At 37.7% G+C, this 27,722-nt stretch overlaps 1 protein-coding gene across 1 annotated transcript in view; it reads left to right on the top strand.

The window, feature by feature from the left end:
* The first annotated feature begins 699 nt into the window (after positions 1-699).
* TAF1B (TATA-box binding protein associated factor, RNA polymerase I subunit B) overlaps positions 700-27,722 on the top strand; it is a 73,804-nt gene continuing 46,781 nt past the window's right edge. Inside the window, exons 1-7 of the mRNA XM_081264129.1 lie at positions 700-2,297; positions 3,634-3,732; positions 8,777-8,864; positions 11,249-11,346; positions 11,755-11,850; positions 16,710-16,863; positions 21,903-22,059. Coding sequence (XP_081120255.1) covers positions 2,280-2,297; positions 3,634-3,732; positions 8,777-8,864; positions 11,249-11,346; positions 11,755-11,850; positions 16,710-16,863; positions 21,903-22,059 — 710 coding nt within the window. The 5' untranslated portion in view covers positions 700-2,279. The remainder of the gene's footprint in view (positions 2,298-3,633; positions 3,733-8,776; positions 8,865-11,248; positions 11,347-11,754; positions 11,851-16,709; positions 16,864-21,902; positions 22,060-27,722) is intronic.

Genomic DNA, 27,722 nt, shown 5'->3' with positions numbered 1-27,722 from the left:
AAGAACAGTTTTAGATGAGGAAAAGTTTATTTGGGGGCTCAGGTTTCAGAGATCTCCTTTTTTTTTGAGAGAGAGAGAGAGAGAATTTTTTAATATTTATTTTTCAGTTTTTGGCGGACACAACATCTTTGTTTGTATGTGGTGCTGAGGATGGACCCAGGCCGCAGGCATGCCAGGCTAGCGTGCTAGCGCTTGAGCCACATCCCCAGCCCCAGAGATCTCATTCTATAAATAGCAGGCTCCATTTCCTGGAGCTCAAGGTGATGCTGAACATCATGGCAGAAGAGGAAAGTGAGGGGAAGCAGCTCAGGCTCAGGCTCAGGCTCAGGCCATGATCAGAAAGCAGAGACTCCACTGGCCAAATACAAAATATATACCCCAAAGGCATGCCCCCGCAAAGCCTACCTCTTCCAGCCACATCCTATCAGGCTTCAGTAACCACTCAATTAATCCCTGCCAGGGGATTAATGCGCTGATTGTGTTAAAGGTCTCATAACCCAAACATTTCATCTCTGCATGTTCTTATATTATCTAACACATGAGTTTTGGGTGGACACCTCACATCTATATCATGATACTAGGCAATTACTCTGTCATATTTATAGTTTTTTAAAAATTTTAAGCAACCTTGCATTCCTAGGAAAAAACACAACTTGGTTGTATTGTCTTCTTTACGTATTGATGAATACAACAAAGAACAGACGTTCAATTTGCTGTTTATTTGGAACTTTTGTGGCCAAGTTTCTGAGGTAGTTCTTAATTTTGACTTATCTTGAAACATCCTTGAAGAGGTTTTGGTGTCAAGGTTATGCTTGCTTCATAACATGTGCTGATAAGTTCTCTTTCCATTGCTTTGAAGAGAGTGTAAGATGTATGTTATTTCTCTATTAAAATTTGATTGAACTTACCAGCTAACCATGCCATTGGAGACTGGCATTTTCTTTGTGACAGTATTCTTTAATTTTTGGAGTTGAAATCCTAAATAGCTGTGATTATTTAGATTTTCTATTTCTTTTTTTTTTTTTATTATCAGTGATTGAAACTAGAGGTGCTTAGCCACCATATTCAGGTTTTATTTTTTCTTGTATACATCTTGATAACTTGTGTTTTTCCAGGATCACTCATGTTTTCTTCTAAATTGTCTAGTTTCTTGGTTGTTCACAATATCGTCTTATTTGTTTATGGTATTTGTAGTGATGCCACTTTTATTGTCTCAGTGTTAGTTAATTTTGCTTTCTTCTTGTTCAATGTTTTCAGGTTTATTGAAATTTATCAGTCTTTTCAGAGTTAACATTAGTTTGTGAATGCTCCTTTCCATTGAATGCTTGCTTTCTCTACTAATTGCTTTTTAAATTTTTCCTTTCCATTACTTTTCAATTTAACCTTCTTTTTCGAACTTTTTTTTAGATGATGATGAACCTCAATTTATGCAGTGCTGAGCATCAAACCCAGTGCCTCACACATGCTAGGCCACCGCTCTGCCACTGAGACCCAGCTCCAGCCCCAAACTTCCTGGAATGTGTGCCTAGGTCGAAGCCCTCTTCCCTTCTCGTCGAGACCTTCCTGGATGGCCCATTTCGAGTGGGACCCGCTCCTGAGAGCCCCTTCCTTGGCGCCCACCACCACTCAACGTCATCGTGTCTCCTTTTTTCTCTTCCCACCAGAACAGCATCCCCGGGAGGGCGGCCTTTTGCTCGGTCTGAGTGCCCAGGCCCTGCACCCGTTCTGTGGACGGGCCGGACCGGGACCGGGTTCAGCGGGCCCACGAGGATGGCCGCGCGCGCCCGCGCTCGGTGAGGCCCAACTACGAGGGCCCGCGGTCGTGCCTGATTCCTACAGAGGAGGAAACGGAGGCACAGTAGGCGGGAGGGTCGCGATCAGACCTCTAACTCAACAGCCGCGCTCCTCCCTCCGCCTCGAGTCCTCTCCCAGAAAAGTGCCGCCAGGGCGGGAACCCGGCCTGGCGTCGCATCGCCGGCGGCCTGAGGAACGCGTGGCCTGGGGCCAGCAGCCGTCAGCGGGGTGCGCGTCCGAACCGCCCGCTGGTTCGCTGCAGGGTTTTGTTCACCGCGACCCAGGAAGGAACGTGGTCCCGGACGCGGAGGCGGACGCGCGCTTCACGGAGCTTCGCCCGGGAGCGCCAAAGCGTCCCACCGCGTGGACGCGGGCTCCCGGAATTCAGAGTCCGGGGTTTGCGTTTCCGGCCGGAGGGCTCCTCCGGCGACTCCCGGAAGCGGCGCTCGCTGCCCTGGTAACGGACTCGGCGCCGAGGCGGCGCGATGGAGCTGGAGGAGGCGGTAAGGAGGTGGCTCCTGGCGGGCCAGGACCGCGGGCCCCCAGGGCAGTGAGGCTGAGGAGCGGCGGTCGCGCGAAGCCGTCCGGCCCAGGGCGGCCGCCTGCAGGCGCAGGGCGGGGCGAGGGATGGGGAGGGCGGGCCGCGTGCGCTGCGTTCCAGTCCCGGCGCGCCCGGAGCGGGGGTGGAGGGCGGTCGGCCGGGCGCGTCTGGGAGGAGGCCGCCACGCGCTCGCCGGGCCACCCGCCCGGCTGCCCTCTCCCCGGGACCACCCGTGCGTTCCCCGGCGCTGGCGTGGGTGCGGCCGAGGATCCTCGAGGCCTTGTCAGTGCGGGGTCATTGACAGCTTTACCAAGCTGCCCAAATAAATCTGGCATTCATTTTTTGCATACCACCTAAAATGCTGTATCCATTGACGTTATTAAATGAGTTTTTGGTAATTAGATCAGTGATGATAATAAGTCCAACACGGAAGAGTTGAGAGTCGGAAAGTTAGGTCCTGGACGTACAGAGGCAGTGCTGTGCTAGAAGGTCCCCCACAACAGGCTCGCGGAATTTGGTCGGGTGCGTATGGGGGATTGAACCCGGGCGCTGTGCCACAGAACAACGTTCCAGACCTATGTATGTATCTACTGTATGAGACAGGGTCTCGCTAAATTGCTTAAGGCCTCAAGAAGTTGCTGAGACAGTCCTCGAACTTGGGAACCTCCTTTTGAGTCTCTGGGATTATTGGCCTGCGCCACCATACCCCGCTCAATCAATGTTAACTGAATGGTTAATGTCTAAATGCTAAATTGATGAACTTAATCGTTACTCACCATAAGATATACATATTTGCTACCAGTAGGTTCCAAGTCTCTTTTGCTCACCATTGACTCCCAGAACCTAGTAAAATGCCCAGTACTCATGTAGTTGATACTTTTTATACTGTTGAATGAATAAATCAAAACTAGAAACAACAAGTATGTGTTTTTAATGCCCTAGAGGAATTTCTAAATGGTACATGTAATTTTAAAGTCTTATTTATACTTTTATTTCATCATTTTTTTCTTAGCACTTTCAAGGAGTTTTATTTATTTGTCTTTATTTCAGTTTATCCCTATCATGTTTTTTTTTCTCCCCTCACAGACTGCATATTTTAGCACGTTGTCTGCAGTTGAGTTTCATACTGCTTAAGAAATTGAGCTCTTCTCCTTGTTTACAGATATCTCTGATATATTTTCTGTGATTTTTTTTTAAGTTATAGAGTAAAATTGACAGGAACCCTCCAAGTAGAACTAATAACTGCAGGGTTTAAACTGAATGTGGTTTTATATTAACACCTTTTCCCTCTTCTATAGGAAGAGTTTAAAGAACGCTGTTCTCAATGTGCTGCTGTCTCTTGGGGTCTTACTGATGAAGGCAAATATTATTGCACTTCTTGTCACAATGTTACAGAAGTAAGTAACATGTTTTTTATGAATTTTCTTAAGTTTTAAAAATTGCAGTTTCAGCCTAGTGGTTCTCAAAAAAACTGATAAACTTTATCACTCATACAGTACCCAAATTCTAAGAATTTAAGTAGTCTTTAAATTCTCACTCTTGAATGAAGGAATTTGTAAATTAGATTGAGGATGAGCTTTTGAAGTTATGTTGAGCCATTTTCATTTTATCTTTCTATTGTGCCATACAAATTACAAAGTATTTCCTTATCTATTATCTCATTTCCTTCTCGTAACAACCTGTTGTGCCTATTTTTGATGGAGCAAGTGGGGCTCAAGAGTTGAATGAGTTTTCCAAATTCTCGAACCTGAGTCTTCTAACTCCATGGTTCCTTTTACCACATCACACCTGCTTCTAAGATAGAAATTGTTATACTGTCCTTTGTAACTTTGGTAAATGAGATGTCACACTAGAAGCTCTAGGTCCTGTGACCACATCTTCAGACCAGTATAACCAAAATAATCAAAATGGACAGTCTATTGCTGGATAGGCTAATAGGACTCTGCTCTGTGGAAAGGAATTTGCTCAAAGCACACAGGGTCAGCAAATCTTCATTACGTCGGATTAAGACCTGACTTCCTTAACAAGACTCCCAAAGCACAAGAAATAAAATCAAGAATCAATAAATGGGAAGGATTCAAACTAAAAAGCTTCTTCTCAGCAACGGAAACTATTAATAATGTGAAGAAAGAGCCTACAGAATGGGAGAAAATCTTTACCATATGCACATCAGATAGAGCACTAATCTCCAGGATATACATAGAACTCAAAAAACTTAAGCCAAAAAACCAGATAACCCAGTCAATAAATGGACTAAGGAACTGGACACTTCTCAGAAGAGGATATATAATAGATCAACAAATATATGAGAAAATGTTCAACATCTCTAGTGATTAGAGAAATGTAAATTAAAAGTACTCTAAGATTTCATTCTGACTCACTCCAGTCAGAATGGCAATCATTAAGAATACAAGCAACAATTTGGGGCTGGGGATGTGGCTCAAGCGGTAGCGCGCTCGCCTGGCATGTGTGCGGCCTGGGTTCGATCCTCAGCACCACATACAAACAAAGATGTTGTGTCCGCCGAAAACTAAAAAATAAAATATTAAAAAAATTCTCTCTCTCTCTCTCTCTCTCTCTCTCTCTCTCTCTCACTCTCTCTTAAGAAAAAAAGAATACAAGCAACAATAAGTGTTAGTGAGGATGTGGGGGAAAAGGCACACTCACACAGTGCTGTTGGGACTGCACATTGGTACAGCCAATATGGAAAGCAATATGGAGATTCCTTAGAGATCTTGGAATGGAGCCACCATTTGATCCAGCTATCCCACTCTTTGGTTTATACCCTAAAGACTTAAAATAGCATACTTCTGTAACATAGCCACTTCAATGTGTATAGCAACACAATTCACAATTGCTAAACTATGGAAGCAAACTAAGTGCCCTTCAACAGATGAATGTAAAAAGAAACTGGTACGTATTCACAATGTACTTATTACTCAGCATTAAAAGAGAATAAAATTATGGCATTTGAGGTAAATGGATGGAGTTGCGAATATCATACTAAGTGAAATAAGCCAATCTCAAAAAAAACAGGTGCCAAATGTTTTCTCTGATAAGTGAATGCTAATACATATTGGGGTGGCCCATGGGATAAGTGGAGGAACTTTGGATGGGACAAAGGGGAAGAAGGGAAGGGGCAAAGGGGTAGGAAAGATGATGGAATAAGACCAATATCATTACTCTAGCTACATGATGATTACACAAATGTGTGACTCTACTTCACGTACAACCAGAGAAGTGAAAAATTCTGCTCCATTTAAGTACAGTGAATCGAAGAGCTTTCTATGTCATGCATAACTGATTAGAACTAATACATTTAAAAAACAAAACAAAACAAAAAAACAAGTTCTATAGCTTCTCGAAGAATCTAAAGATCAAACGGAGCAGCTCCTGGCATTTGACCTTGTCTGATTCTAAAAATGAAATGTCTAACTTTTATTAAATGTTTGGATGGAAAATTCACCAATAATTAAACTATGGAACCAACCTCGATCAATGCCCTTCAATAGATGAATGGATAAAGAAACTGTGGTATATATACATAATGACTATTACTCAGCTTTAAGACAAAATAAAATTACGGCATTTGCAGGTAAATGGATGGAGTTGGAGAATATCATGCTAAGCGAAATAAGCCAATCCCAAAAAACCAAAGGCCAGATGTTTTCTCTGATGAAATTGTTGGTGTAAAAAAGGTGTTCATTTATCTTGATTATGATGATGGTTTTATGGAGATATTATGTATCTTGAGTTATATATAAATATATGTACATACACAAGCACATCAGATTGTTCACTTGAAATATAAGCAGTTTGATCCTCTGCTTTGGTGCATATTAAGGCAGTAGTGTTTAGTTACACTAAACTCACTGTTAGACCACAGTGTAAACGTAAATGTGCTGAAGGAAGCCTGTGGCCTAATAGATTTGCCATTAACAGATGAAGTCAGCATACTATTTTTAATAGAAATTTAACTACCATAACTCATTGTCTCTTTTATTTCTGTCTTTGATAATTCCTTTTATTTGTTCTGGCTGATTAAATTCACTGTGATTATTTTTTTTATCTTAAAAAGTCCTGATGCCACTGAATAGCTCCACATTTAAATGACTGTCAATTCACATGGAATAAGTTTGTCAAGAATGTAGAGTTCTTGAAAGTGGGCAGCATATTTTTTATAAAGGCCAAGAACCTAGCTCAGAGCTTCCTTTCATAAAATAGACAAAGCTCTGTTGCAGGGCTTTGGTCTTTAATCTTGGCTTTATGGCAGTGCAGATGTGTTCATTACATAGAATGTGATGTAGTTAGTGCTCCCTGGCATTGTGTAGTATGGTGTTGAAACCCAGTGGGAGGGGAATGAGCAGTGAGATAGTGGTTATACCTTTGAAAAATGGAAATCATGATACAAATTACCCAATTTTTCTATCCCTTTCATTGTCTTCCAGCTTATTCTGTGGATGAGTCTTCTAGCTCTATGCACTCTGTGGAGTCTGAGAAAAAGATTTCCAAATTGCTAAGGAACAGGAGACTTATTGATATGTTTTATCCAAGAAAAAAAATTTAAGGTCTTAAATTTGGCCAACTTAAATAATAGATATTTTAATGATATTCATGGATATTTGATAAAAGTGTATAGGCTGAAATTATATAAGTTTAATAGGTTTTTAAGATTATAAGAGCAATACATGTTTATTGTAGGAAATTTTGAAATTGTGAAGATGAAAGCTTAAATTAATGATCTCAACACATTTCAGAAATTTCCTTTTTTTATTTTTTAATATATTTTTTTGGGTTATCAGTGGACCTTTATTTGATTATGTGGTGCTGAGAATGAATCCCACTGCCACACATGCTAGGCAAGTGCTCTACCACTGAGCTACAACCCCAGCCCAAGAATTTCCTTTTTGTCTTTTTTTCCTATGTATGAGAGAGGAAAGGGGATCTGAGATCTTTTTCTTTGTGATATTCTAAACATTTGCAGATATTTTTGCTGACTCTAAGTAATTCCTTAATATAACCATTCAGTAATTTACTTATAGCTCTAATTTTAGATATTTAGCTTTTTCTAGTTTTTTTGTTGTTTCACATTTTGTATAATCTGTATTTTGAGCCTTTTTTTCCTGACTATCCTTTATAAGTTTTACTTGTTATTGCTAGATAACTGCTTTTGTATTTACTTTGACATGTCTTATGTTCTCAGTGTGACCAACCTAGTACACTAAAATTGCTTTGAAAATATTTTCTGTGACTAGATAGACTACATCCCAAAAATCCTGTCATCTTTTATTTCTAATGAGAGTTAAAGATAAATTTCATTCATTTTTGGTTGTGAGAAAGCCAGAATCTTAGACACTTGATCTTGAGAGCAGTTGGAAGAAAAAGACTTTGGTATGGGGCTAGGGTTGTAGCTCAGAGCTAGACTGCTCACCTAGCATGTGTGAGGTACTGGATTTGATCCTCAGCACCACATAAAAATAAAATAAAGATATTGTGTCCAATTTCTCTGATTTTTCAAATGTTATATTAGACAAAATATTGGCTCAAATTTAGGGAATCTGATATAGCAATATTATGAAGGTAGGGTAAGGAGGTTGATCTAAATTACTTAAAAAATTGTAATTAATGTTACACATCATTGTTTATGTGCAAACTAAAAACTCATGCAGATAAAAATTGTTAGAAATAATTTAAGAGATTAAATTCATATTTGAAGTGTTTCTGTAATACTGATATAAATGGACTACCATATAAACAACTACTTCCCATGTTTTCAAATATATAAAAAAAAGATATTGTGTCCATCTATAATAAAAACTAAATATTAAAAAAAGGCTGGTATGAATTATATTAATCAGTTAATCATTCTAAAATTCTGTAAGTTTCACTAAAAACAAAGAATAGTACTTTTATAATTTTAGACATGAAAGCAGTTATAGAGTAATATTAAAACACATGGAAAAAGAGGCATCAATAGTATGGCAAATACAGAAATTGTTTTAATGCCCAAATGTGTCTTGCATGGAGGAAAGAAAAAAGTAAATTTGACTTTTGATTTTGTTTAATAGAGTTAATCAGTGATTTAAAATAAAGTTTATTCATTTAACAGACACCTCGTGGTTACTATGTTTAGGCACTGTTTTAAGAATCAAGAAATTGTTGGGGTTGGTGATTTGGCTCAGTGGCAGAGCGCTTGCCTAATAAACACCCAACGCCCTGAGTTCCTCTGTGTTCCATCCTCAGCCCTGGGGGAAAAAGAAAGAAAGAAATTGTTAATGAAAAAGCAACATAAAGTTTAGCCAATATGTTACAACTTATATGATTTTCCCAAGACCACGATTGGTCTTGGCATTTGCAATTTGGTTTATTATACTTTGCAGAGCATACTTGATGCTATGGGCGATGTAAAACCTTCATAAGGTCTGTGTTTGTTTCCTGTAGAGATCTAAGGAAGTCATAAACACTGATGCTATTCCTAATGCCAAGATAAAAACCATAAACAGGGGGCTTAAAAGAAAAAGAAAGCATGGTAAGCTCGTTCTTCATTTGTGCTTAACTTTTTTTTTCCTTTTAATTTTTTTAGTTATTAATGGACCTTTAATTAATTAATTAATTAATTGTTTGTATGTGGTGCTGAAAATTGAACCCAGTGCCTCACACATGCAAGCAGCACTCTGCCACTGAGCCCCAGCCTCAGCCCCACACTTAACATTCTTCATTCACATCTTTCACTGTCATGATTTGGAGGCATGGAATGGAAGTTTAAATTTAGATTCTAGAGAAAATGCTAGCTTTACAGCAGATATTCCAAAATTGAATTAAAATTGGTAACTATTGATGGTAAAATTGAAAGCAGATGTATTAAAGCATATCTTTTATTAAGTCCTTATTACTGTCATTGAGTTGCTTTTCCAGTGGAGCAACTATTATGCAAAAGATAATAATAGCAAAAGGAACATTTATTTTTATCTACTGGCATATGTTCTTCTGTTGCATGTCTACTATTGATTAGAAATATGATTTTCTATGCTTTTCAAGGAAAATGCTTATTGTCCACAGTCATTCAACTGTAGTTAGGTGAGTTAAACACAATAAACTTTCAGAAGCCCATTTCTCATGTTGATTTTTGAGCACACCCTTTTAAAATAGGAAGATTATTTTCCCTTAAAATAGCCTCAGCATGGGTGTGCTTGGAAAGATAATCTACTTTATTAATCTAATGAGTACATATAATTAACCATTAGTGAGAAGGATTGGAGGTAAAGTCCACTGAAGCGTTTTATTTTTGTGACTAATGACCTAGGACCAGATTCTCAAATTTGAAACCAGGGTAATGATAATAGTAGACTTTTCTACATGAGGTAGCTGTGAAGATAACACATACATAAAATATTGTGTATATATACATATATATATATATATATATATATATATATAAATTAAATATTTACATGGAATACATTGACATTCTTAGATGAATAACAGAGAATGCCTAAATATTAACTCATGTTCCCTGCTTTTAATGATGACTTTAGTATGCTAACTATTTATTTTTATCCCTTTTAGGATATTTCAGAAAAATCACAGTTAATGAAAAACATTTAAAATCTGAAATTATACAAAATTCTTAATTTTAGCACTTGTATTTTAATTGGACTAAAACCTGATTAATTTTTCTTAAATTTTATCAGAGTAAATCCTGATTAATTCAGACTTGATGTGTTTAAATAGTTACAATGTGAAGTTTAATCGTAAATTCCTCAAGGAACTCTAGGTGCTTAATAAGGGGTTAAGTGTCTATAGTCAACCTTATCTTCTTAGTCTCTTCATCTCTGAAGTGAAAAGAGTGATATCATTTATTTTGTAAAATAGGAATAGACTCAGAATTTAAAATGCCATTTTATCAGTTTCTAAGTTTCCGAAACAGCATGCTGGGACAGTGTATGGATGCATCAGAAATACAAGCTTTCTGTTACACCCTGAGATCCCTTCCAGGATGGGATTGAGTTATTCCGGGGGGTGTTGGGAGACACTGAGACATTCAAGTAGGGGAGACGGGTTGAGTCCTCTGCCACGTGTATGGGAGAAGGATTCTGGAAGACAGTAACAGACTTCAGAAGCTATTTTTAAAGAATTGATAACATACTTATATTTATCCTGTAATGAGGAGTAAAACACATCGTGGCGTTACAATTTTAATGTTTTCTTTAACTGGTTGCTATAGTCATTTAACATTTGCTCTGTCTGTTGCCATCTATTGTGGCGGCATATTTCTTAATAATGTCTTAGGATGGTTTTGAGGATTCAAGAAAATAATTTACTTAAAATACTTTAGTACGCACTTGGTATGTAAGCAGAGATCAGGAAGAATTAGATTTCTTGCTTTCAGTTTCTCCCTATAATGTAAAATTATATCTGGAAAAGTAGAATGCTATTGAACAGCTTATTTTCTTTGAATGTTCTTTTTGCCTTTTTCACACTCTTGGACTATCAGATCCTGACATTTGTCATCTTTTGCCAAGTAATTTGCTGGGCTATTGTGAGTGATGGAAGCAATGACTGAGTGCTTTCATTTAGGGTTCTGTTTGACAATGTCTGGTAAAATATCATTTCAAAAACTTTTTTCACTTTTTTAGTGTGGTAACTACTTATTTTTCTCCCTTATAGGTTAATATTTCAGAAAAATCACAGTTGATGGAAAACATTTAAATATGAAATTATACAAAATGCTTAATTTTAGCATTTGTGTACAAATTTTCCAGACTAGAAACAAGAGAATGTAAGAATTGAAACTATTCAGGAGCACAGAAAAATTCAAGTTACAGTGTATAAACACAAATTGTAATTATGTAGTAGCATCGAGTTAGTAAATTAGGAGTGCAAATGTCTAACATGTGGTTATTTGTCATTTAGAAAAAGGCTGGGATTGGTATGTGTGTGAAGGTTTTCAGTACATACTTTACCAACAAGCAGAAGCCCTAAAGGCCCTTGGAGTGGGCCCTGAGTTAAAGGTAAGTCTTCCAGTGTCTAGATGTTACCTTTACATTTCATTGCTGGAAGAGTAAGATTCAGAGTAGAATTAAAAAGAAATCATTATTAGTGCTAGGGTTTAGGGGCTTTGACCCTGACTAGAAACATAGTCGTGTATAAGTTGTTTTCTTTCTCTGATCCTTAATTAAAATGTACGAGAAAGGGTTTAACGAAGTGATCTATAATGTCCTTTTCTTTTCTGAAATGTAAGATTAAGAAGAGCTATTCCATTTTCCCTACATACCTGCTATTATGCTATCTTTCTACTTGAGGAAAAGCAGGCATTTAGGTGAAAGCAGTATATAAAATACAAGAGGTTCTGTGGTACCTATGCACCTGAACATTTGTTGTCATAACCTGAATCACCACTCATTTCCCTTCCACCTTAGAATGAAGTTTTACATAATTTTTGGAAGCGCTACCTTCAGAAGAGCAAGCAGGCATATTGTAAAAACCCAATATATACCAGTGGAAGGAAAGCTAAGGTAAGTCACAAGTCTGAGAAGTGGGATAAAAGATGTGTAGTGAGTCAGAGCTGGAAATATGGGGTTTGTGAGTAGTTTGAGTATGGGATTGTGATGTTTTAAGAGGATTTTGGTGAAGAAGCTTTCAGTTTAGTCCAGGACAGGGTCTCTGATTTAGACATCAAAATGAATTTTGACTTCTTATTAGACTAATTAATTTTTTAGATAGAAGCTTTTTAAAAAATATTTTTGTTGTAGATGGACATAATAACTTTATTTATTTATTTAATGTGGGGCTGAGGATCGAGCCCAGTGCTTCACAAGTGCTAGGCAGGCAGGCACTCTACCACTGAACTGCAACCCCAGCCCTAGGTAGAAATTTTAAGGAATTTCTAAATGTGCTATTATTAAAAGTTTGTTTTCTTTTTTGTATGTTACTCTTTTTGCTTGGATTACTTATTTACTTTACCTGGCATTTCAAGATTCAGCTTAGTTATCTCTTCTCAGAAGCCTTTTTTGTTTTAATATTTATTTTAGTTGTAGTTGGACACAATACCTTTATTTATTTTATTTTTATGTGGTGATGAGGATCGAACCCAGGTCCTCATGTGTGCTAGTGAGTGCTCCCGCTGAGCCATAATCCCAGCCCTCAGAAGCCTTGATGTGAGGAAAAATAAACCCATGTACCCCGTTCCCTACATCTACTAGAGCCACTGTATTTTTGGCAGCTTGTTTTTGACTGCTTTGCCGATGTGTCATGAAACGTTTGTTTGGTTTAAAGACAGTTCCACTGCTAAGAAAGGCCAGTTTGCTGTGTTTGATATGCAGTACTTGCCCTCCAGGACTGAGAAGAAGAGATTCTTAATCTGTTTGATTCCCATTTGCTAAGAGCTTGGGAATTTGTTCCTGTGTTTCCTTGTTTGTTCTGGTCCTCAGGCTCAACATGCAGAGTTCAGTGACCTGGCACCGAGAAGCCCAGGTCTGTGTGAAAGGAAGAGGTTACAGAGGTGAGACGAGGAGGCATCTCTGAGCTGCTAGTATCTGCAGTGCTGCTGGTCCTAAGAGTGAGAAGTTTAGAGTAAGCAAGTCATTCAGGAGACGATTATAGGGGGAAGAAAAATTAAGGAATTAGTTTGAGAAACTTCTTAAAAATGTGACACCATGAATTTAAACTCAAGAAAAATAACTTGAATGTACCAGGAAAATAATATTTTATGGTTAGAGTTATGATACATTATCCTATCTTGATATAGAAGACAGGTACTTCTCAAGAAAAGCAAAAGATACTGTATGGTTCTAAGATGACAATTTAGAAGAGAAAATAGCAGCCAAACTAGTAACAACTTGATCTTAAGATTTCATAGCTGAGATTTTTTATATTATGTTGTTTTTTTGTTTTGTTTTGTTTTGTTTTGATACTGGGGATTGAACAGGGGCTTTTGACCACTGTGCTACATCACCAACCCACCCCACTTTTTAAAATTTTTATTTTGAGACAGGGTTTCACTAAGTTGCTGAGGCTGGCCTCCCATCTTGAGATACTCCAGCTCAGCCTCCTGAGCTTAGCTGAGGTATTCGTTGATTGTATTTGGGACTTGTCTAACACATAGAAAATATAAAATAGAAACCTAGGGTTCTCTGTGGCATTTAAATATTTTCAAGTTAGCGTAAGATTTAAAACCAAAAAGTTTTGTTGGTTTAAGTAAAGATCTGGATAAAGCAGTATTAGTGTCACACTCAAATCTTGGTAAATAAATAAGCACAAAGAAAAATTTTAAGCTAATATATAAATTGGTAGTATAATTTCAGTTGCTAAAGTACAGCTATATTGTTGTGTGTTTACGTGTGTGCTTGTATGTGTGTGTTTGGGAGTAGGTGTTGAGGATTGAACTCAAGGCCTCATACATGCTAGGCAAGTACTTTATGGCTGAGCTATATCCCTCGCTCCTATACTGTCTTTTGAAAGGAAGGGGAACCCTGACTTTTGAATTAGAAGCTTGGAGGCTGGTCTGTGACTCCGTGGTAGACCTCTTACATAGCTTGTTCAGGGCTCTGGATTCTATCCCTAGCATTGCAAAAGAAAGAAAGGACTTAGAAGCTTAACCTTCTCAAACACCCAATAAATATTTTTTTGTAGTGCTTTGGGTGTGACTATTTTAGAAGCAGTAGGAGGCCTGTATTTGAATCCTGGCCCTACTACCTTGAGCGGTGGAATCTACTGGAAACTTGCAAAAGAAAACCAGTAAACAAGCAAATATATATAAATCAGGGTAAGGGGAATAAGAGTGGGACTGCAGGGAAGGATGCTGTGTTATCAGGTGGTCAGGAAGGCCTTCCTGAGGATGGAGCTTAAGGAAGTGAGAGAGAAGATACAGGGATATGGGTAAGAAATGCAGAATTTCAGGCCTCACCCAGACCAAACCTAAATCTGAATTTTAACAGACCCCTAGATGCTTCCTTTATCTACTAAAGTTTGAGAAGCACTGCCCTAGGTAAGCCCTGGTGGGGGCTGGGAACAAATGGTATCCTTGGAGATAAGTGGTTGAATCCTAGATAAACTTTGAAGATAGAGCCAACAGGATTTCCTGATGGACTGGATGTGGGGTGTGGGAGAGAAAAGGGTGACTATTATAAAGTTTTTGGCCTGAGCAGCTGAAGCAAGGAGTTACCATCAACTGAAATGGCAGGTGGAACAAGAACATCAGGAGTTTAGTTTGGGGCATGTTAAAAGTTTGAGACAGGTGTGAGATATCCAAGAGGAAATGTCAAGTGCAGTTAGACATTTAAGTCTGTAGTTCAGGAGAAAAGTCTAGGCTAGAGATAGAAATTGAAAGCTGTCAGTTTGCACTACCATCATTAAATCTAGAAGGCTATTGTTTATAAGATACACCATTATTGGAAGTACTCAGAAAAAAAAAATGCTGCAGATTAAATCATGATGTTCCACCAATTATAATCTACATCGTGATTTCAAGGATGTTAAAATAAGGGGATAAAATATATTTCATAATTAAAGTATAGTAGCTAATATTTAAAACCATAAGGCGGGCTGGGGATGTGGCTCAATCGGTAGCGTGCTCGCCTGGCATGCGTGCGGCCCGGGTTCGATCCGATCCTCAGCACCACATACAAACAAAGATGTTGTGTCCGCCAATAACTAAAAAATAAATATTAAAAAAATTCTCTCTCTCTCTCTCTCTCTCTCTCTCTCTCTCTCTCTCTCCTCTCTCTTTAAAAAATAAATAAATAAATAAATAAATAAATAAATAAATAAAACCATAAGGCTGGTGGAATTCACCAGGGAGTTAATTGATTGCAGTTGGGGCATAGATAGATTGAGAGAAGAGAAATTTGAGATAGCACTTCAGAACTTTATTGAAGAATTTTGCTGCAAAGAAGTACAGAGAAATTGTGTGGGAGCTGAGGTCAAGAGGAAGTTTTTAAAAAAGTAGTATAAATGAGGGCATATTTGTGTACTGATGGAATGATACAGGAGAGAAGAAGTATTCACAATGGAGAGAAAAAAATGGAAATGTTATCTTTGAATAGGTAAGAGAAGTAGAATCGATTGCACAAATGGAGAACTTGGCTATAGGTGGGAGTTTGGATGATCCAGAAGAATTTTGAAGAGGGCAAAGGATAATGTGAGCTGCTCATAGGTGCTTGCTGCAGGAGCCTAAGGCAGTTTGTTTGTTTGTTTTTCTTATTTGTAGTTGGACACAATACTTTTGTTTTATTTACTTGTTTTATAGTGGTGCTGAGGATTGAACCCAGTGCCTTGCAGGTGCTAGGTGAGTGCTCTACCGCTGAGCCACCAGCCCATTCCCAGGAGTTTTCTTCTGATTGCTTCAGTTTTCTTAGAGTCCATGCCTTACCTTTTGTGGCTTCCCCACAGGGAGGGAGGAGTTATGCTTGACAGAAAATGCCAGTATTTTATCCCATTCCCTGTTTTTTTTTTTGTTTTTTTTTTTAAGTTTCATTCTCTAGTGAGCTTCTTAAATATGTCTTATCAACTTGTAATAGGATCAAGTTTCTTGACCTGAAGGGCTAATATTGATGCTTTTTGCTTGCAACCAGTTCCTCAAGGTAAGGTCAGCTAATGAGGTTGTTAGCCAGCCAGCTGACCTTCTTAGTGACACTCTGATCACTTCATTCACACTGCGTGTGTGACCTATCAACCAATGGGATGAGATGGTACATCCTTGTCGATTATACGTTATAAACAGTAAGTGCTATAGGAATTCAAAGAAATGAGAAATCATAGAAGAAGAATGGGTTGGAAAGAGCATAATAGATGAAGTAATGAATTGGAGAGAGGGAGAAGAAAAGAAAGACAGTTCAAGCAGGAGAAACAGAATGAACAAGATTAGGAAGCAAAAATTCCCCAGGTAGGTTTTGTAGAAGGAAGCCAGACAGTGTGCATGAAGCCATTATTTGCTGATGTTTTCATTATGAGGATATTAGTGCTATAAGAGAAGTGTTGGGGGGCGGGGGGAGGAGACCCTTCTGCTCTGCTGGCCGCATTTCTTCACTCATCCTTGTCTGTAGCCCTTCTTCTTCTTCTTCTTTTTTTTTTTTAATATCTTTATTTTTATTTGTTCATTTTTATGTAGTGCTGGGGATCGTACCCAGGACCTCATGTGTGCGAGGCAAGCACTCTACCACTGAGCTACAACTCCAGCCCCTGTAGCCCTTCTTTAAGAAGCATTGCTAGGAGCTATCCGGGATTGTGTTTCAGAAGTAAATACTTTTCAGAGTTAGGGACTTGGCAGCTCTCTGTAATACTTCTCTTATGGTATTTATGATGGTAAAGAAGTTCACAGAAATCAGCTGTTTTAAACTCCTGTGCAATATTTTTATTTAAATTATTTTGTGAACAGATTTTGGAAGATGACCTAAGTCAGTCAGACTGGGCTAGTGAGCCTGAGCTGCTGAGTAATGTTAGCCATCTGTCTTTTGTTGAAAGTGGAGCAGAGTCTCAGCCTGATGCCCAAACTCAAAAGCCTTTCCCCATCACCAAAGCATCACAACCAGGTAAAAATCAGAACTTAAACTGTTCAAAAATTTAAAGCTAGTACTGCGTCTTAAAAATAGCTTAATCCTATCTTGTGATATTCTCAGAAAGGGAATTTGATCTAATGAAGAATGACTTGCTGAATCTCATGCCTGAGAAAAAGGCAAATTAAATAAAATTTTGGTGCAGTTTTTAAAAAGGTACATTATCTCCAGGTGAGTAAATTTGTATGATTTTTGAAGGGAGATAAAGAGAAAGTAGATCCAGAAAGAAGGAAGCTACATCAAAAAAGAATGTGTGTGTGTGTGTGTAATGTGGGCTTAGAATTTTCAAAGAAGTTTGTAGCAGAAAAAATGTAACTTTGCACGATAATATACAGTTTCTAAGTATAGCTTAAAGCAAGCTGAATAAAATTTACTGTTATGTGTATGTCTTACTTTTTAATTTTATTCTATAACTTTAAATATTTAAGAATATACTTAAGATTATGGATATAGACCTTCTCCATAAAATATTTATTTGTTTTAGTTGTTCCTTCAGTACATTTTTTTCTTTATAAAATCATGGTGGAAAACAGACCACAGAGAACTTAACCAGGCTTTTGTTACAGGTTATAACAATCTTGATATGTGCTGATAAGATGTCTTTGGGAAATAGGCTCCAACTTCTCTGGTATTAGGGGTTGTTTATTGAAATCTTGAGTTTACAGTGGTAATATAAAATTTGAAACAAAATATTTCTTTCTTTCTTTCTTTTTATGTGGTGCTGAGGATCGAACCCAGTGCCTCACCCATGCTAGGCAAGTACTTTACCACTGAGCCATAGCCCCAGCTTGAAACAAAATATTTCTTGTATGGACTGTTTCTTTGCAAACCTTTACTTGCCAAAGGTTAAAAATTGTTATCACAGCATATCTCCATGTCTTGCTGGACTGCACAGTGACACAGATGTCAGATAAGTTAGTTTTTGTGTCCAAATAAGTCAAGTGTTAGAATCAGAGGATGATTGGACAGCAATGACTCTTTGGAATTTTCTTCTTCATGTTTTCAGGCAACCTTAAACTCAGACAGTCTCATACATACTGTGACTCTAAAACCATGCAAGCCTTTTAAAAGAAGGTGTTGATTACTTTTAAAGCATCATGATTGTTTTGTTTACCTTTGTTAAGGATTTTTTTGTTTGTTTTTTTTAGTAGATGATGATTTTTAGACCTGTTAGGTTTTATGCTAAATTCATGAATGCACCTCATTACAGAACTATTAGATGAAGATACTCACAAAGAAAATAAAATGTAGCGCGCTCGCCTGGCATTCATGCAGCCCGGGTTCGATCCTCAACAGCACATACAAACAAAGATGTTGTGTCTGCCGAAAACTAAAAAAAAATATTTAAAAAATTCTCTCTGTCTCTCTCTCTCTCTCTCTCTCTTAAATAAATAAATAAATAAATAAATAAATAAATAAATAAAATCACTGGTTTTTGAACCACCCAGAAATAACCACTACTGCTGTAGTTGATCATCTAGAAGTTCTTTCTTCATGTATATATAGGGAAAGGGAAAGATTTTTGTTTTGTTTTTGCAAAAATGTAAACTGTTTCTGCTTTCTTTAAATTCTTTTTTTAAAGTATTTATTTTTTAGTTGTAGTTGAACACAATACCTTTATTTTATTTATTTACTTTTATGTGGTGCTGAGGATCGAACCCAGGGCCTCCCACATGCTAGGCAAGTGCTCTATAGCTGAGCCACAATCCCAGCCCCTTTTTTAAAATTCTTTTTTTTTTTTTTTTTTAGAAATTTTTTTTTTCCAAGAGAGAGTGAGAGACAGAGAGAGAGAGACAGAGAGAGAGAGAGAGAGAATTTTTTAATCTTTATTTTTTGGCGGGCACAACATCTTTGTTTGTATGTGGTGCTGAGAATCGAACCCGGGCCACACGCATGCCAGGCGAGCGCGCTACCACTTGAGCCACATCCCCAGCCCCATAAAATTCTTAATTAAAATTCTACATGTGTGTAATTCAGATCATTTCCAAATCTTGTTATGAAAAATTGCAAAAACAGCAACAACAAAAAAGTGTATAGTTCACCATCTGCCTGAATGTTCTTTTCCCAAGAGACACTGTTTTCAATTTTTTGTAACGTCTATATCTCCGAATCACATGCCTCAAGTGTTATCTTAATTTCTGGTTGGGACGTTAGCTATTGAATTCCCAATTGTGGAAGATGGAGTCTTAGCTCTTTCATACATCCCTGCTGCCTCTCTTCCCCAGATCATCCCCAGAACATGATTCTGTATTTCTCATTCTCCATCTTGCCAATCCAATTATACGTGTTTTTTTTTAACTAGATCAGTATTTAGTGCCTAAATGATTATAAATATAAAAATGCTATTCAGAACTGAAACATATAGCTTATATGATTTTTCTGTGTATCCTTTAATATTCCTTGAGTTAATTATTGTTATTTGATTACTTTTCTATTTATTACTAATTTATAATTTTTTCTTTTTGTACTAATCTATAATTTATTACTAATATGTCTTTATACCTTCTCCCAGTTCTTAAAAATCTCCTCTTTACCTTAAATGTTGTATTAATTTTATCTTCTGAAAAAATTCTCTCCAGCATTGTCCCAAGAATATGGCCTGGCCGACTTTGGAATCTCTTTTACTACCATCCTGCGATTCTGTCACTTCTCTTTTGTTGATTTTCTTATTTTCTGGATTTCACTTAATCTTTTTTCCTGGTTTATTTCCTCATTTTTTTGTGGAGCACCTTTTCTTATTTCACAGAGGATATTAATGATTTTCTTTCTGATTTGATTATTTTCACTCCTGTTTTTTATGATAGACATTCTTCAGATTTTTAGTGAATCTATGGTGGTGAAGTGGTAGAGCGCTTGCCTAGCATGAGCTAGGTACTAGGTTCAATCCCCAGCATCACAGAAAAATAAAGAATAAAGGATTTGTGTCAAACTACAAATAAAAAAAAATAGAAATAAAAAAGAATGGAGGAAACAAAAGAGCTGGGGAGATTTTGATCAGTAGAGGCCCTGATTTTGATGCCCAGCACCAATACAAATAAAAACAGTCCAGAAAGAGAGATACACACGAAAGTTTTGTGCATGTGGTGAGTCTTGTCAGCTCTGTTCTGTACACAGGGGTGATTTAGATGGGTTATTTTCTTAGTGAACCTCCATTGTTATCTTTAAATCTCCACCCACTTACCCCACCCCCAACAAGTTGATCAGATTCCCCAGAGAAATCTCTTTGAGTCTTCTCTTTAGCAAGTGTATGATCCTGGCAATCAGTGTTCTGGGAACTGGGCAAGAAGCAGCCTGGAGGGGGTTGGGAGTTTGTTACAGTACTCAGCACATGGACTTTCACTTAATTCTCCTGTTTTCATTTTCCACCATGCAATGTTAGTGACTTACCTTATTCTAGAGACCCTTTGTTTTACTCTGTAGAGGAGAGACTTCCAATTTTATGCCAAGATTGGGGAGGGGCAGTCACATGGCTGTATAGAGTTGGGGTAAGAATCTGGGTGTGTGGGCATCTTCCTCCTTCCCTTCTTTGCATTTATTGTTAAATGCGGCTGAAGCCAGGGCCTCTTGCATGCTGGACAAGTGCTGTACCACTGTAACCATGAGCTACATCCCCGAGCCTTAACTGTTTTTAAATCAAGACTTTCAAGCAGTCCTCCTGGTGTTATTCCTGCCCTCATCCAGTTTCTAGGGGTATCTAATTTAATCAATTCCTGAGCCGCCTTTAGGGATCTCTAGTGAAAAATTAGATTGCTTTTTGGCCTTTCTGCTGCTCACTTTGGATCTAGTTTTCACTAACTGCCAAGGCAGTCCTTACCTAGCCATATGCTTTCCAGCCTCTAAAATTTTATTGCTGTTATCTCCTTTTCCATGTTATTTGTTCTTGGATTTTTATAGTTTTAACAATTACTAATTGTTGTAGTGGGAGAGAGCAGAAGCTAAAGTATTTTTAATCTGCCATCTTAACTGGAGGTCCTTACATGATGAGAGGACTATATGAAAAGTGTGTGTGTGTGTGTGTGTGTGTGTGTGTGTAACAGTATTTTGAGGAAATCTGCATTCTACTTCTTTTAAAGCAGTGGTCCTCAAATGTTGGCATTTGGCAGAATCTTCTGGAGAGCTTTTTAAAATACAGTAATTTAAGTTTCTGTTAAGTTCTCAGATGACACTGATGCTCCTATTTCAGGGACTATACTTTGAGAACTGCTGAGCTAAAGCATTATGGAAATTATTATGGAGTATACAGTTGTGTGGAATTAATTAAGTTTCTATTCTTGGTGCTTAGGTTGTTCTAAATTTTTTTCATATTATTAGTAGTGCTGCACAATATTCCTTCACTTTAAATCTGTGTGTGTTTGTTTTTTTTGGTACTGGGGATTGAATCCAGGGGCACTTTACCATTAAGTTATATCCCCAAACCTTTTTATTTCTTATTTTGAGACAGGGTCTTGCTGAGTTGCTTATAGCCTCACTAAGTTGCTAAGGCTGTTCTCTGTCTTGTGATGCTCCTGCCTCAGCCTCCTGAGTCCCTGGGATTACAGGTGCTTGGCAAACATTTGCATGTTTCTGAGACCATTTCTTTAGGACAGAATCTTAGAAGTGTTGAACAGTTTGTTGCTGAATTTTTTTTTGGTTCCTACTCTGTTCTGGGAATTGTTCTGGGCTCTGGGGACAGAATGGTCAGCAAAACTATCTGCCTTTGACCCAGCCCCTCCCTCCTTTTTTGTTTTCTTTTTTGAGACAGGGTTTTACTAAGTTGCCCTGGTTGGTCTTGGACTTGTGATCTTCTTGCCTCAGCTTCCCAAGTAGCTGGGATTATAGGCGCACACCATTGCGCCTGACCTCAGTTACATTTTTGGCTGATTTTCTTCTAAACTTTGATTGCTTTTTATTGTCAAATTGATCTTTGTAAAGATTATCAATTGTAACTTCATTTTAGGATATTTAAAATGCCTTTTTGATTTTTTACTCCAAAATAGTTAACTTACATTTTAAAAACTCTTGCTTAATCTCCTAAGAATCAGCATCTATCTGTTCTGGATCTCTTGACGGAGTTGAATATTCAGAACGAAAGGAAAAAGGAGTTGTGAAGATGACTGTGCCGAGGACACTTGCTTTCTGCTATCTGTCCTTACTTTGGCAGAGAGAAACAATTACTCTTTCTGATCTTTTGAGGTAAGCTGAATTTATCATGTAATAATATCAATGTCAATTATTCATGCATTTGAATATTTGAAATTTTTTGAGGAGGGACTAGATTTGGGGTTTTGATTCTGAAGTTTACTCTCCCCTAGACTAGTAATTCATCTTTTGATTCTTTTTCTTTTTTCTTCGCAGTACTAGGGATTGAGCCCAGGGTGCTTTGCCACTAAGCTATACCTCTGGCCCTTTTTATTTTTTATTTGGAGATAGGGACTTGGTAAATTGCCCAAGCTGGCTTCTTGACTTGCAATCCCTTGCCTCAGCCTCTTGAGTCGCTGGGATTACAGGCATGCGTCACCATGCCTGGAAGGTTTTCTTATTTATAAGGGGAAATGATAGATTTTTCCTCATATGAGATACTGGAAAATTAATTATCTAAAATAAAATACTTTGAAGAGAAAAAAATGACATTAAAATACCTGAATGATAGTATTAAGTATTTTCTAAGAAAAGATGAACAGATGATCTTTACATTAACAAACTAGTTATTAGTAGTTACACAAAAATGTGTGTTGTTGTTGTGAGAGCTAAAATAGAGGTTATCTGTTTGTTTATTAAGAAAAGTTGAAAACAAAGCTATGGGAAGAACCTGTTAATACAGAGGGTAGGCATTTACATTTTCCAATGGCCTATGGATTTTATGTTAATGAATTGAGTAAATTAGTGTAAGAATTTCTCAATAGGTATGTCAAAATCATTAATATGTTAATTTTTTTCTTTTTTATGTGTTCTGAATAATAATATTTGGGTTTAGTCAGTGTGTAAGGTGTTTATAACAGCACAGACTTGGAACCAGACTCCTGACACTGCCACTTATTATGTGACCTTATGTAAGTGACTTAACTTCTCTCTGCTTCAGTTTCCTCACTGGTAAAGTGAGGCTAATAATAATAACTACCTCATCGGGTTGTAACTACTTTCAGTAATTAGTCTACATGAGAAGGACTTAGAACAGTGTCTGGCACGCAGTGAGAACCCAGTGCTGTCATGTTGTTCTTGTTTTCATCATCACCATCATTGTTGTCATCACCATCATCATTGGCACTAGTCCCTTTTATTAAGTAGAATGTTTCCAGTAAATAATGGTAGTGCCTTTGAATTTGGCCACATCAACCAAATAACAAGGCTTTTCCCAGGTGTGATTAACTCAGCATACAGATAGTCCATGAATCAGTGAATTTTACTCTTAAGTTGAAAACCTCATCGTGCTTTGTATGCCCTCGTTGGGTGATGTCATCTTCTCCCAAGGCTTTAATTACCATCTATATGCTGATGACTCCCAAATTTATATCTCCAGCCCAGACTTGTCTACTGAGGGCCAGACCCATATATTCATCTATACAGCTGCCTCCTGGACACACTACCTGGATGTGTCTATGGTATCTCAAAATCAGCAGGACTAAAAAAGAGGCTTATCTTCTATCTCCTTAATGCAAATCCTTCTCCAATGTTTCCTATGTTAGTAAATGCCATGCACCCTGTTCTGTAGAGACCAAGGAATCATCCTTGGTTCTTTCCTCTCTCTACATATAGTTAGTTACTATGTCCTATCAACTATATTTCCAAAATAACTCTCAAAACCATTCTTTTTTCTATTCTCTGTGTGTCTATTGTCTCTCTCCTCACCTAGATTACTTAATAGTTTCACAACTTTTTGTCTTCGATCTTGTATCATTCCTATTCATTTTTATCCTTATAACCAGAAGCACCTTTCAAATCCACAAATATAACCATGTTTTTCAAGCTGGACAAAGGCACTAGGCATCCCACCCAAGACACTTTATCATGGGGTAACAGAACTCTCCTAAAAATCTTAGAGGTTGAAGAAAATATTTATGTGAAATTCTGCTCAGGAAGAATCTAATGAGGGTGGAAGAATGGGAGTGAGATCCTCTTCCCCTTCATTCCCTCATTTCCCTTCCCTTCTCCTTCCTAACCAACAGGAATTCTAAAATGCCATCAAGGAGATTTGATCTAGTTGGCTAGAGGCTTTTATTTTGCTGTGAGGGGTTTACAAGTTTGGAAACAGAGCTTGGAGCAATAGGAGAAGGGGCCGTCACCATTTGATCCTAGTTCTCTTTTCTCCTAGAAAGAGCTCTGTCCAGGGTTCTCCAAGTATAGCTTCCTGAACAACAGATTCACCATCACCTGGGAATTTACAGAAATGCAAATTCTTAGACCCATTCTAGATCTTCTGAATTTGAAACTCTGGGGGTAGGGGTGGGTAGGGCATGATAACCTCTTTTCATAAGCCCTCCAGGAGGAGGAGATTATATGTGTGTGTGTGTATGTATGCATATTTGTACATGCATAAATTATAATAATATAATTTGGTTAATTTTGTTCCTAGTAGGGATTCTTATGAATGCTGGGTGTGAGAACTATGGCCAAACTTAAAAAATATTTTAGTACTGTGATTTGAAGGGAGCTGTTATTACCCTGGCCAGAACACCCATACATTGTACACTGATTGTGCATGCCACTCCCTATTTAAATCTCTTCTAGCATCATTGCATAGTCTTTAGGTTAAATTCATAACTCTTCAGATAATTTACAAGGGACCCTGCTTACCTAGCAATAATGACAACAATAATAAAAAATAGCCAACATGTATTTTTCCCACAAATGCTTATTGAATATCTACTATGTTCATGTATTGTTCTAGAGTTAGACCCCTGAGATGCAATTGTTAATCATATATGTAGGGCAAATCCATGCTCTTATGAAGTCTCATACTAGTGGAGAAAACAGATGAGCAAGTACATAAATAAACTAGAAAATGATTGGACAGATTCAGAGGATTGAAATGAGATGATGTGATGGAGAATGACTACTTGGCTACCTTAGATTGGTTATTAGGGAAGGTATAATTTGAGCTGCACTTTGAATGAAAGTGGATCCGACTGGTGAGGATGGGAAGTACTAGCATTCCAATTAGAGGGAGGTTGTTAGTGCCAAGTCCTAAAACAAGATCAGTGATTAAGGAACAGAAGGAGGATCTTGTAAGTGAAGGAAGTGAATTTGAAGGAGGAATGGGAGGCTTGAAGGCCAAGAGACTTGATAAGCAGGTATAGGCATGCCTTTATAAGTCAAATCAGAAATAGGATTTTTGAAAATTGAGGTATAGTTTATAAATTATAAGGTTCAACCTTTAAAAATATGTAATTCAGTGGTTTCCACTATATTCACAAAGATGTGGAGCTATCACTTCTCTATCAACTCCCCATACATACTCATCACTCCAAAGGAGACCCCATACCGATTAGGACTTTGGTCCTAATTTTTTTAAAAAAAATTTTATTTTTATTATTAGTTGTTCAAAACATTACATAGCTCTTGACATATCATTTCATACATTTGATTCAAGTGGATTATGAACTCCCATTTTTACCCCATATACAGATTGCAGAATCACATCGGTTACACATCCACGTTTTTACATACAGCCATACTAGTGTCTGTTGTATTTTGTTGCCTTTCCTATCTTCTACTATACCCCCTCCCCTCTCCTCCCCTCCCATCTTCTCTCTCTACCCCATCTGCTGTAATTCATTTCTCTCCCTTGTTTTTTTTTTTTTTTTCCCTCAAGATTAACATTAAATAGGGATGAGAGGTGGGAGGGAAAGGGAGAGAGAAGGGAAATTGCATGGAAATGGAAGGAGACCTTCATTGTTATACAAAATTACGTATAAGAGGAAGTGGACCTAATTTTTAAGTGTGATAGTAAGCCACTGAAAGATTGCAGCAGGAGAGACTGGTCTGATTTATATTCTTAAAAAGATTATTTAGGCAGCTATGTAGAAAATGGATTCTATAAAAGTAAGGGTGAAAACAGGGAGACCACATGGTCTTTTGCTATACTTAAGACAGGAGATGGTAATTGGGTTAGGGTGGTGGTAAGGGAATAGAAAGAGGGAATAAGTTCAGGACCCGGCTCTAATGTGTTTCTCACATGATCTGCAACCAAGAACCAGTTTATTAAATTTCCAGTCCTTCAGTTTGAAACTTCAAACAATGCAGTAAAACTATAAATAGAAACAGTGTCCAGGGGATGTGGCTAACATAGTACTATTGGTCAGGAGAGTCATACAGGAAGATTTTAGTCTGTTCGAATTCCTCTTCAACTTCGTAGGTTGATCCAGAGAAACAGCTGAGGAAAATAGATTGTTCAGAATTTTGATTCAGTAGCTATCCTTAGTTTTTTCTGCATCTGTAATTTCAGCAACTTGGGAGGCTAAGGCAGAAGGATTGCAAGTTCAAGGCTAGCTTCAGTAACTTAGCAAGGCCCTAAGCAACTTAGTAAGACCCTGTCTCAAAACTTAAAAAAAAGGACTGGGGATGGGGCTCAGTGGTAAAAATGCCTCTGGGTTCAGTCCCCAGTACCAAAAGTATGTATGTATGTATGAATGAATGAATGAATGAATGAATGAATGAATAAAAATTCAAAATTGAAAAGAAAAACAAACTTTTGAAAGAGGCTAAGAGCAGCCCTGTTTACAAATGGTGACAAACTGTTAAAACTCCAGACACTCAAGATCTGCTTGGGGAGTGCATGTCTGCTTCTCCTGGGCAGGTTTCTCTTTCCTCTGCTCCTAAGAGGCTGAGTGTTCCCCTCTGGTGGCACTTATGGTAGCATGCTTCCTGGCTTGTCTGCAGGCTGTCTGACATTTGGGGGTAGGCAGACCATCTCCTCCTATTCATCTCTCAGCTCCTAACCGTCCACAGAGTACTAGCATGTATTATCCCATGAGGTGAAAACTAAATAAATTATCACTGTATTACCATGATGAAATTCTAGGTAGTTTTAAAAGTGGTAGGCATACATTACACTTTGAATATAAAATAATTTCAAATCAAAAATATAGATCCAGATTAATATGAATACAGATTATTATGCACAAATATTTTTATGTAAACTAAAGAAACTAATGAAAACCTAATTGGGGGAGCTTTAACACCATTTTTACATAAAATATTTAATTCTCAATTTTCAGTAAACTAAAAAGTTAAATCACATTTTTAATTTGAAACTAAACTTGGACCAGTCTTTCTTCAGCTGCTGGAAGGTGACAGATGCCAGCTCTGCTCCAGCAGCAGCACTGAGGCCGTGGATTTTGTGTGCTCATTCCTCACCTGGCCTTACTTCCCTAACAGTTTCCTTGTTTAGGAACCTGACATCTAAGACCCCCATTCCCACTCCCTGTGCTCCTGCCAGGCTTTATTTTTCCCCTTAATACTTTCTCCTACCTAACATACTGTAGATTTTATTGATTTTTATGCTTGTCATCCTTTACTAGAGTGTAAAAGAATTGGAAAAGAATTTTTGCCTGTTTTGTTCACTGCTGACTTTCCATAGTCAAGGGTGGTGTTGGATATACAGTACCCAATACATTTCTGTTGAATGAATGAAAGACTATAAATAAAAATACATATAAATAACAAATATATATATGTGTGTATATATGTATATATATGTGTGTGTGTGTGTGTGTGTATGTTTATATATATATGTACGTATGTATGTTTATATATGTGTGTGCTTTTTTCGTCCAGTTCCGTCTTCCTGCTATTTACCAGACAGTGGGATGCAGTGGTGAGCAAACTGACAAGGTTCCTTCCTTAATGGTCTCCTTCAG

Source organism: Spermophilus citellus (genome assembly GCF_964194105.1).
Source record: "Spermophilus citellus genome assembly, chromosome: 13".
NCBI lineage: Eukaryota > Metazoa > Chordata > Mammalia > Rodentia > Sciuridae > Spermophilus > Spermophilus citellus.
The sequence above is the reverse complement of the archived record's forward strand: the minus strand, read 5'-3'. Positions and strand labels throughout refer to the sequence as shown.